This window comes from Schistocerca piceifrons, chromosome 4, assembly GCF_021461385.2.
Source record: "Schistocerca piceifrons isolate TAMUIC-IGC-003096 chromosome 4, iqSchPice1.1, whole genome shotgun sequence".
In the NCBI taxonomy this organism is placed as follows: Eukaryota; Metazoa; Arthropoda; class Insecta; order Orthoptera; family Acrididae; genus Schistocerca; species Schistocerca piceifrons.
In genome coordinates this window covers 38196095-38208764 of record NC_060141.1, presented here as the reverse complement: position 1 = coordinate 38208764, position 12670 = coordinate 38196095, and the positions used below count along the sequence as shown (strand labels likewise).

General features: G+C 37.4%; 1 protein-coding gene across 2 annotated transcripts in view; it reads right to left on the bottom strand.

Moving 5' to 3' along the window:
- The window catches only part of LOC124796341 (titin), a 1000763-nt gene that overhangs the window by 253648 nt on the left and 734445 nt on the right, over positions 1-12670 (bottom strand). For both annotated transcript variants that reach the window (XM_047260475.1, XM_047260476.1), the window contains 3 exons: positions 8672-8802; positions 8413-8589; positions 6868-7140 (listed from right to left, as the gene is read on the bottom strand). In XM_047260475.1, the coding sequence (XP_047116431.1) occupies positions 6868-7140; positions 8413-8589; positions 8672-8802 (581 nt within the window). The remainder of the gene's footprint in view (positions 1-6867; positions 7141-8412; positions 8590-8671; positions 8803-12670) is intronic.

The window sequence follows — 12670 nt, the reverse complement described above, 5'->3', positions numbered from 1 at the left end:
GGAGTCTGAAAATGGCTAACTCCCATGGGGAAACACCAAAGAAGAAGAAGAAGAAGAGAAAGTAAGCGTAGCTTTTTCTAAAACCTGCAATGAAGAAAGACATCCACATCATTGAAGTGTTGTGCATAAAGGCACTCAGAAAAAGGTTTCCAGTGCCACTCTATCAGTCATTTATGAAAATATCTTGCAAAACAGTGAACATAAAATAAAGACGTTTAAGACATACAACCGACAACAGCTGAAAGTAATACCTTGATGAAACAATAATATCCCTTACTGTAAGATATATAGAATAGATAGTGTAACTGAAGTCCACAATGAAGAACGGAGTGGAAGACCGCCAGTTTCGGATGTGATTGTCCAGAAGATCAACAGTGAGCCGCTCGAAGATCAGAGGGTCACTGTCCGTGAACTTGTTGAACGCATTCCCGAAGCTTCCCACAGCACAATTGAAAGAACTTTAACAGAAACGTTGGATTATTGCAAGGCAACAAGAAGTTGTTGGACTCTATCGTCATGGGAGGTGAAACATGGGTGTTTCATTACACCCCCCGAAACAAAACAACAATCTCGTCAGTGGCGTCACTCCAGTTCACAGCCACCAAAGAAATTCAAACAAATGCAGTCGGCAGGAAAGGTTATGGTGACTGTGTTTTGGGATCAGAAGGAGATACTCCTCATTGATTTCATGCAACCTGGGATGACAAACTCAGACAAATATTGTGAAACATTGACCAAACTCCAGCGAGCAATCCAGAATTGCCAGAGAGGACGACTGACTGAGGGAGTAGTGCTTCTTCACAACAATGCTTGATCCCATGTTGCTCGTCAAACACAGGAGCTTTTGAAGAAATTTGGGTGTACTGTTATGCCCCATCACCTGTACCGCCCAGACTTGGCCCCAGCGATTATCACCTCTTCCCCAAGCTAAAGGAACACTTAGGTGGCAAATGCTTCCAGAATGATGATGAAGTCCGATCAGAGGTCACACGCTTCCTCAATCGGTTGGTGGGAGACTTATTCCACTTAGGAATACAAAAGCTGGAGCACTGTCTTCAAAAGTGTGTTGATAAAAATTGAGACTATGTTGAAAAATAGACACAAGTCTAATCTTTTCAACAATGTATAAATTAATAACAATAAACAATGTCTTCTAGTTGTAAAAAAATACAACCCTCGTATATCCTCACCCCTCACCCACAGTTACTTCTCCTTTGAAGGCATCATCTACAAACAAATCCGGGGTACACCTATGGGCACCCACATGGCAAAACCGTACACCAACCAATTTATGGGCCATCTAGACAAATCCTTTCTAACCACTGGGAATCCCAAAACCCTCACTTAGTTCAGATCCAGTGATAACATCTTTGTGATCTGGATTGAGGGTGAGAACACGCTATCCACATTCTTCCAGAACCTCAACGCCTTCTCCCCTATTCATTTCACCTTGCCCTCCTCAACCTAACAAGTCACCTTCCTTGATGTTGACCTCCACCTCACAGATGGCTACATCAGTATGTCTGTTCACATCGAACCTACCAACCACCAGCAATACCTTCACTCTGATAGCTGCCACCCATTCCATACCAAAAAGACCCTTCTACACAGCCTTGCCACCTATGGCCAACGCTTCTGTAGTGATGAGCAGCCCCTCTTGAAATATACCAATGGTCTCACTGACACCTTCACGTGCCATAATTAACACCCCCCCCCCCCCCCCCCCCCGGTCCAAACCTTGTACAAAGACAGATCTCCCGAGTCTTCTCTTTCCAGTTACTCAACGTCTCATAAAGTCCCATCACAGACCCATAAAGTTGCTCCTGTGTATTATTACTGGGACTGTGTCTTAAAAATCTATATTAAAAAAAATAACAGTTTTTGATTTGGCCAGCAGAATGTATTGATCCATTGACTTGGTAGCAATTTACTGTTTCTGCCAGCTTTCGCCACTGTGGGGCTGTACCTCCACTTTGCATTAGGGGCGACAGTGTGGCGTTTGGCATGTACTGTTGTTTTTCCGTGGCATATAAAAGGTCTGCTGCCTACGGTAGGAATCAGTTCCAGTGATGTTTAGCAAACACCATTCTCGCCTGAATATTTCAGCCAGATGGACTACTGAAATATTGTGTCAAGATGACTTTATGATCTGGCTGCAGACCCGACCAGACCATTTTCAGTTAATATGCCTGACAGCTTTACACAATCACAAACTACTCGCTTATTTCTATCAAGAAAATAATGAAACTACAACTAACCAAAAACAGAAAAAATGTCTGCATAATAGGCAGCAATGGACTAGTAGACTGAAACAACATGCGTTACAGTCTTCATAATCAGGTTTTTTTCATAATGCAAAACAAAGAAAATGGTCAGATAAGATGGGATTTCATAAAGAATAGGGAGGAAAAAATTCCCAGGACCCAACACTTAGGCATAAAAAGCATGACAAAAAAGGAGCATGGCCTACTACAACTACATAAAATATCTTAAGTATTCTTTATTTTCTCTTTTCTTTCTTTCCAGTAATTTTTCATTTTCCCCTATGTTTTTTCCTTCTTTCTTCTGTCCATACTGCACCTGTCTTTTTCTTTGTTTTCTCCTGTAAGCCCTTGAAACCTTTTACTTTTGCTCTGAACCTTTATCTTTCTCCTATTTCTTCCTCCATTATATCCATATCCTTCAAGTCTGCTTTAACTTCTTTTATCCACTTAAGCGATGTGTTGGTGGTTTCTGTCAAAAAAGTTAAAATTCTTTTGTTATCTTGTTTTCATCTAGCCTCTTTAGGTGTTCATAAAACGCAACTCTTCTCTTCCTCATCATATCTGTTATTCACTCTATTTTTTTCATAAACTTCTTTACTACTTCTTAATTTTGATTTCCCATTCTCATATCATGGTTCCAAAATTTTCCTGGTCATTTTCCTTTCCTTCTTTTCTAATTCATCTTACTGTTTGGCTGTATTTAACAAAAGGCATTCGGTTGCATAAAGACATTCTGATAAATGAACAGCACTAGTTTGCTTTTGTTCTACAGGAATTCTGGTTTAACGATAGTACTGTAGTGCTGAAGTTTTGCATTTAGGGAAACAGCTTTCTTGTTACACAGGTTTTTAGGTAGTTGAAAAGTCATGTCCATTTTCCTTGCCCTTGCTAGGTTAGCTTCTTTGTCTAAAGCATTTGGTTGTATTATTTTTCTAGAAATTTAAATTTTGTTGCTATTTTTATTCTACCACAATCAGTTTCCATGTATTTCAGTGCCTCCTTCACATCTGTCATGTACCTTGTTTTGTAGGACTGCATCTACTACAGACTCAGCAAAGATGGCAATATAATCAGCAAAACCAGACAATCAGAACTCAGATTATCCCCTTTTCTCCCAATTGTGAGTATTCTAATAGCTTCTTCTTCTGTTCTTTTCCTCCATTCCCTGATTATCTTTTCTAGCACACAGTTGAACAGCAGTGGGGACAGTCCATCTCCCTGCCTTACGCCAGTTTTGATCTCAAAAGCCTAGGAGGTTTTGCCTAAAAATTTAATTTTGCATTTTGTATTTGTTCGTGTTTTTTTTATTTTTTTTTTTTATTTTTATTTTTTTTTATTTTTATTTTTTTATTGCCACTGATCTGTTGTCAGCTCCAAACTCCTTTAAGGTGTTGAATAATTGTTCCCTGTCAATTGAATCATATGCTTTTTTGGAGTAAATGTTATATAAATGCTTTTAGATCTCATTCGTCTATATCTGACTTTGAACTTCAGATTTAATATCTGTTCCACACAGGATCATCCTTTTCTACACCCTTGATGATACTCTCCTAATTGCTTATCCAGTTGGCTTTCCGGTCTGTTTTGTAATGTTTTTGAAAGAATTTTGTAAATCATTGGAAGGAGGGGTAGTCCTCTATAGTTGTTGGGGTCAGTTTTATCTTCTTTTTTGTGGATTATTTGACTGCAATTTTCCACATTTCAGCAGTTACTGGATCTTCCTCGGGGGTCTTGCCATTCGTCAGATCTTTAATGATATTTTGGATTCCATCCAGGCTGGGTGGCTCTGAGTTTGTGTGAATGTACTATGGATTTTGTTCTGGAAAGTTTGCTCTTGGTTTCTCACAGTAACAACTTAATGAAATAGCTTGTTAATATTTCTCAGTTTTTGTTGTTCTTCAGGGACAGTTTTCTGTCTTTATTCTTGAGGGACAAGGTAGTTTGTCAGTACATTTGGAGACATTGTTTAAAAATTTTATAGAACTTCCTAGTACTGTTTTTCGATGTTTGAGACCTTTGTTGTTTAAAGCTGAAAAATCTTCACTTCTTTTTGTGGAATACAGTTTCTGCCATGCTTATTTTCTAGGTGGTAATGCTTTTTAACACTGTTCTTTCCACCATCTGAGCTCTTTGTATATTTTGAGTGGAACTATTTCAAGGGCTGTTTGACTAATTTTGTTTTAATCTCCTCCCAGTCTTTTGAGTATATATTTGGCCATTTGTGAAATTCTTGTTTCTTCACTTTCAAAGTTCCTGTATCTATTTTAGGAATCCTACTTCCTTGTCTAGGAAACCTTATTTAAACTTACTTTCTTTTCCAATCTGCACACTGAAGTCCCCTAACACAATTTTGATGTTCTTCAATGGAACCTTTGATGGTTTGTGTTCCAGTGATTCCCAGGAGCTTTCAACTTCATCTGGATTCCGTTTCTTGTCCACATTTATTGAAGGATGACAATTTATTAATTTACATTATTTTAATCAGCATACTTTCTGTGGGGTGCTGTGTGACATTCAGGATCACATGCAAACAGATTAAGTGAGCCTTAAATAAGTCCATTTTATCAGATTAAAAAACCACAAATTATGATGACATCTTTCATATCTATGATCTTACATGCACACTCCACCAGGTATATTTTTAACTGTGTTGCTCAGATATCTCTACAGTTTAAAAGCTCACTATTGGTTACCATGAATATCCAGTCGTGCCATCTTCATTTGCAGATGGGTCAACACTCGGCTACAATTTTTAATTATGGACCATACCTTTCTTTGCAAATGTATTGGCACTTAGCAAATCGGGTAGTACAAAACTCAGTACTGTATAGCTCTTTTCACATTATATTGGTATGTATCCATACTTTTAATGTGATATAGTCATTCCTAAACAGTAACGGTCACGGAGCACTCAGTATTGTAGCGAATACAAATTATATTATCATGTGCCACATTTTACGTTAGACTAAAAGAGATCCAAAATAAATTTAACTTACAAAATGTATATTCCGTTCACTTGTACACACATACATAAAATGTGGAACAGCAACACACCATGGGCAGGTCTATACACGCTCCACAGCATATTGTGGTCCAATCAGACTACCTTATCATTCATTTTGCTGCTCTCATTGAAAAGTACCTTCAGCTTCCTGCCTTGGAAAGAGGATGTAAGTCCAGTCTGCACTGCCCCTCTGATGCCCTAAAGGCATGCTTTGTTTTGCCAAGAGTAGAAGAGGCTAGGCACACTAGGACAGTAGACGAATAGAAGGGAGACAAAACATTTTTTTTATGGTAGGGGGAAGGGGTGTCGTGCAATTAATTTATGGTAAATGATAATAAAAAACAAACTTTAAAGGACATATTCTTGTATGGAAAATATGGATTCATTGCTTTTTCTATATGAGTATCTATACAATACAGCTTCGTGGTCGTGCGGTAGCGTTCTCGCTTCCCACGCCCGGGTTCCCGGGTTCGATTCCCGGCGGGGTCAGGAATTTTCTCTGCCTCGTGATGGCTGGGTGTTGTGTGCTGTCCTTAGGTTAGTTAGGTTTAAGTAGTTCTAAGTTCTAGGGGACTTACGACCACAGCAGTTGAGTCCCATAGTGCTCAGAGCCATTTGAACCATTTGAACAATACAGCTGCTACCACAAGCACCTAAGTCCCTACATTATGTTGAAGTGCTATTGCTCAACAAGATAATGGCGAATTTTGTACAGGTAGACTGTATTTCACAAACTAAGACATAGTTGTGACTAAAAAACGTGATTCAGAAAGTGTAGAATTTGTTTCTATTATTCTCTTTTTCTTTTATTCAGATTATCGATTTTGGTCAGTGGTGAGTGGTACAATGGTCATTACCAATCAAAATCAATAATCTGAAGACACATTTTTGTGTTCATAAGAAACAAACTACATACTTTTTTATTCAAATGGCAAGTATTTTTTAGTACTTGGTCCTAAATACATACATATGTGATAAAATTTTGGTGGCAGATTATGTGTCTCTTATGATACAGATGTACTAGTTTCAGTGACATGAATTTTAATCTAAGCCTTTGTAGTAGATGGCTGTAGTTTATTATGATGTAGTGTATCTTGCAGGGAAATGCATTATGTGGCTAGGATGTGCATAAGGAAACTGTATTTGGTTAAAGAATAACAGTGGGCTTAAGGAACATTCTGTAAATTGTGTGACTGAAGAGACGTGTGACTGTAGAGAAGTGCTGATAAGATTTTGCATAAGCAGGACCTCACTGAACAATACAAAGCAAGTAAAGAAATTCTCAGTTTATTCTCCACCTCTTTTTCAACTGCCTACAGCTTTTTCCTGCACCTATTTTCTCTTTTAAACTTGCAATAGATTCTTTAGTCCAAAATCTCAGTTTTATTCGGCGACTGTATGTTATTAAATGTTGTGGATATTACTGCTAACAGTGCTTAAATAATATGCAACTCAAAAAAAAGTAACTTCGAAAGCTGTGTAACATTTACTCTCTTAGACAATTTCTTCTTTATTTCTTAGACAATTTCTTCTTTATCTCATAAAATTCTTTCTGTCATAAAATTCTGCTTCTTATGTAGAATAAAAAAATTCACTCACCTCAATTGTTTTTTCAAAATAAACAAATGCCTGTGATGTGGCTTTAGCACTGACAAGAGATTCTCCATATTGTCCCTTTATAGCATCCAACTGTCTGCTGAGATCATTTAAGGTTGCATTAATTTGATGTAAATCGCTATCAAACTGACAAAGTTGACGATGCTGCTCAATCTGCAGTTTGCGATCTGTCCATGCAGATTCCCATGCTATCCGTTTTATTTCCAATAGCCTTGTCAGACTGTCAATATCATGCTTAGCAGCTGTTTCTGGTTCCTGCAAAAATGTATAATTATTAGCACACATGTTTTCGCAAGACTGAGCACTGAGGAAAATTAAAAATTTATATATTAAGGTAAACTATTAGCTATCCAAACACAATTCTAAAGGTTTTGGACAGACTAGGAATTACATCATAGTATTACAAATAAAATAAAACAGATAAATTAGAATCCTAATTAATATATAATTCTTAGCCTTTTTTTAAAAAATACCATAAGTACAAGTTTATTTGCAAGTCAGCAGTTCAGTCATTCTGAAACTTTTCAGATTTAGAAACAGATCAAAAAACAGTCTAGTATTTCATTAATATCTATTAATCTTTCTTCTAATTACTTAAAACCTTTGTTTGTTTGTTGTTATTTAAAATACCACACCTCTATCTCATTAGGAACAAATGACAAAATTTTCGCCTTGTTGAATATACTTAAAGACAATATAAATATTTAATGAAAGGAAACATGCATTTGGTGAAAGTGCATATTAATGAAGTATTTAATATTTGAACACAAACAATAAGTCAGATTTTGAACATTTTCAATAGAAATGATGAATTGCAAAAGCAGCACAACCCCTAATTGAGACTGACAATTATTATACCACACTATATCTTTTTAACAAAGATTTGTTACAAGTTTTATGGTCTGTCAGTTACAAATTATTACAAATGCCTAACATAATGAACAAAATCTGTTATAAATTTTGAAAAGTTAAATGTCATACATAAGCACTTGTACAGAAGGTTATTAATGTAATAGAAATAACCATGTTCCAGAGCACATCACTTCTGCAAGCAGGTGACAATGATCATTCTAAGAGGCTTTTGAAATGTGTTGCTGTAGAACAATGCAGAAGTTTCGATGAGCAGACTGGATAACTAGTGAAGAGGTACTGAACCAAATTTGGGAGAAAATAAATTTATGGTACAACCTGACTAAAAAAGGAATCCATTGATAGCATTCATCCTAAGGTATCAAGGAACAGACAGTGATGTAACAGCACAGGAAAGTTTATGTGTGAGGGAGGGAGGTGGGAGGGGAGGGCAAGGTTTGACAACAGTAAGCAGGTTAAAATGAGTTTTCAAGCTTGGAAATGCAAAAGTGAGATAAAAGCAGTAGCAGCTAAAAGTGAATAAACTGTCATTTAAAAAATAAAATTTTAGGTTAAAATAACATTTCAGCATGATACCAAATACTAAAGATAGGATTACAAGATCAATGACAGTAAATTACATGTTTATAGATGTTATGTTCAAGGATTTTTACCCACCTGTTGCTTGATTCTAATGACTATTTGTTCCTTTTCATTTTGTGTGAATTTAAAAAGTTCAAGGACAGCTTGCCGAGATGCCTCATGTTCTTTCAACAAGAGCTCGATGTCAGACACAGAACTTGGCAGGCGTGTGTGTCTATACTGTGATTCCAGGTTCTCTATTGTCTTCTCCAGCTGTGACAATATACAGGAAAAGTTAGCAATTTGTATAGCTAGAAACACAAATAAACACTGCAACTTTCTCAAATATGATTACCTCTGCCATATTCTTGAAGAATGCAATAAGCATTTGTAGTAATATCTGATAATCTGTAGCAATAACCTGGAGTTTCCCATGTAGATCTATGAGCTTAGCAGTCATTTCTTCTTTCTGGCCCTGTGACTCTCCTGCAACAGTTTACACAACTAACGAAATGTATGCCTCAATTGGATTACAGTATATAACATTAAACAAAACTCAAGAAAGAATAATACTTTTTTTCCTCTCAAAACTGAAGAAGTAAAAAGTGAGGGGGGGGGGGGGGAGGGGGTTGGAGAGGGCAGAGTTATTCTAGAAAGGTTGGGCACAACTGAATAGAAAACATGGTAGCACATCTTGTAAAAAGAGTATAATACAAGAGAGAATTTGTGCTCCAAATAGTAAGAGTTTGATATAAGAAGGGGTGAATTACTATTTTGTCATGTGGTTAGAACTGACTAGCATCAACACTGTTGAATCATCAATTAGTATACAAAGCATTTGCCAGGGGCAAACAGTACACTGGCATGACAGATTGGGTTTAATTAAGAAAAATGTACTGCTGTGTTATAACATGTCTCTGGGACCATGTCATGTATAATATATCCCACAACTGTCAGAAAATAACAAGATGAGGATTCACACACTGAACATGATTACTGGCATGATGTCACCAAGCTTTTTAATGTCTAGGGACACTATATAGAAACCATATATTTATTCTAACAATTACTTTTATGTATTTGCAGTTGTGAGCCTTATTGCACCATTAAAAAGCAGAAACTCCAGGTTGGAATATTAACATTATTAGGAAAAGGATAGGTTGCTACTCACCGTAAAAATGACCCACTGAGTTGCAAACACGCACAATGAAAAGAATGTTACTAGCTTCCACTCAAAGCCTTCTTCAGCAAAGAAAACACATACACATACATACAAGCAAGCGCATGTCAGGCATACATGACCTCCGCCACCGGCAATGACAGACAGATTCTGGTCGGAGCTGCCATTGATAGCCATAATGTCATAAGGTGTGCTTGATTTTTGTGTGTGTGTGTGTGTGTGTGTGTGTGTGTGTGTGTGTGTGTGTGTGTGTGTGTGTTGGCTGAAGAAGGCTTTGGTCAAAAGCTACAATGTGTAACAGTCTATTCGTTGTGCCTGTCTGCAACGGAATGGGTCATGTTTACCGTGAGTAGCAATCTATCCTTTTCCTAATATTATTGCATTGTTATAAGTGTGTAAACTTCTGCAGCGGGTGCCAATCTCATTAAAAACATCCTGGGGTGTATACTGCTGTGTTATCTTTTAACATACTTAAAATACTAAAATGTACTGTTTCAGCTGAGTTACAGTGGCTTTCCTCAGGGCATAAACTGATTAAATGGGGTGTTGCAGTATCACTATGCCACCAATGCCACATTTATTAGGTTTTACTGGCCCTAAAATAACACTGGTCAGTATACGGATGGAGAGGCGTATTATTAGTGAGTTGTACTTCTTGCTGGAAACTGGCAGTCCACTATGAATCAGGGAAATTAAGACTTCTCTGGACAATAATGCTACTACCACTTACTAATGAATACAATTGCAAAATTTTTTTTCTTTGCTTTTTTTTAGCCACAAACCTAATCTACATCTACATAATGACATGGGAAATGGAGGACAGTGAAGAGTATAACACTTCGACAATCAGAAATAGCTGAATTCCATGCAAACTGATAATTTCTCATTAATGATCACCAATTAACAAACAGAAAGTGGTCTTATGCGGCATAAAAATCAAAGTTCATTCAGCTATTACAGTGCAGAAGTTTGGTGGTTCCCTGGTGAGCTGCCCCTCTGCAGCATATCACATAACTTTCAGGGCCAATGAGGCTGATGTTCTCATAATGTTTCCACATCTGCAGAAGTTATATGTGTTCATTTAGAATAAAACTGTATCACATCAAAAAATGAACAGTGTAATTTTACAAATATTATCTCATTTCTCACAGAAGTGTTTTTACACACAGTAGTAAAGAATAGTGTTTACACAGACAGTATGTCACATACTTCATACACCCATCACATTAACTCGTTATGCCTCATTTCAGTGTAGTATCACACTCAAGAAGAAGCAGTTTATTTAATGCATCACAGTATGGGTTTCAGAAGGGTTGCTGAACTGAGAGTGCCATTTATACAAATATTATAAACTGTAACAGTAAAATGATACCAGTTTGTATTTTTTTATCTATCGAGAATATTGTTGTGTAGATCATTACATTCTTTTTTTAAAAAACTTAAATTCTTTGGATTTAATTGTGTTACAAATAACTGGTTTGAATCATGAGTACAGAAAGTGGTGATGCATAATCTAAATGATGCAGGAAAGGGAGAAAATCTTAGTGATTTGGGAGACGTTAGGAATGTAGACTCACAGGGCTGAATGTTGAGCCTATTTCTATTCCCTGTACAAGTGAATCACCTTCCACGTAACATACATCACAGTTGATTTTTGCACATGATGACAGTGTTTTAATTAATATGATTAGAAATAATATTTTAAGAAATTGTTAATGTCCCTCAGAGAATTAATGAGGTTTCTTGCCCAACAGTTCACAAAAAAGCAGTATAATCATTTCTGTACAACAAATACAATAACACCAACAATTACTGTAGCACACGAATGGGAATCAAAAGGTAGTGAACAATGATCCAAATATACCGTCCAGTCACATTAATGCGACCACTTGTCAAAAGCCTGAATTGCCACCGTTTGCACTGTGGACCACTGTGAGACAACACAGGAAGAGAGTCGGTGAGGTTCTGAAGCGTACTGACAGGGACTCCTTGAGGCTCCATGATGCGAACAGCCTCACTGAAATGCTCCCACAAAATCTCAATTAGATTTAAATTCAGGGAGTTTGATGGCCGGGGCAGTATGATATACTAATCCCATTGCACATACACTGCGAGCTGTGTGGCACATTGCACTGTCCTGTGATGAGGAAAAACAAACAGCAAATATGGGTGGACATGGTCCCCAGGGATAGGTGCATACTTGTGTCCACTGACTGTGCCTTCCAGAATATCATGAAAACTTTCCAAGCCACAACTCTCCATCCTCTGGCCAGGATCCTTCTGGCAAATGTGGCAGGGAGTTTAAAGACATTTCACACCTTTCATGTCAACAGACAACTGTCCGATGCACCATAATACATGATTATCTGCAATGGAAACCTGTATCCGCTCAGTGGACATCCAGTTGTGGTGTTGGCATGCAAATTCCAGCCTTCATCGCTGATGAATGGCAGTCATTACAAGTGCATGAACCTGGCACTTGCTGCGAAGATCCATATGCAGTAACTATTGATGAACAGTGGTTGAGGAGACTCTGTTGGTAGCCTCTTGCCTCACCTGGATGGTCAGTCACTCAATAGTTGCACGTGTATTCACATGTATGTATCTTTACACACATCATTCACCCCTGACATCTACAGCCCATGAAGCATCCCAGTTGCCTTGATGCCAGTTTTGGATAATACCATTTGGCCATGCCGAGTATACTTTAACCACAGAGGCACACAAACAGTTTACAAACTTAGCCATTTCGGAAATGCTTACAGGCTTGTCCTGAAAGTCACTAATCCTGAGTTACTGGGCATCAGATAAATCCCTCCATTTCTACATTATGACAACTGCAGGGCCATTCCATGTCAAATCACCCAATAATTCTAGGATTTGTAACCCTCGATCTCATATTTTCATGAAACTTTATGTGTTATCCTTTACCTATAACATAAGTACTTCTCGAAATTCTTTTTGGTCACAGATAATTTTTTTAGATATTAACATTTTGATATGGTGATGTTCTGATAATTTCACTCTGCGAGAATGTCCATGCAAAGTGGTACTTATCTAAAGAAATACTCATAACTCAGATGTATATGAAGCTTTTGATTTTGAGGCTTTCAAAAACCTTTAAGTAATAGTAACTGTGATTTCCACATATAGTTCTTTCTTGATCATCTGCAA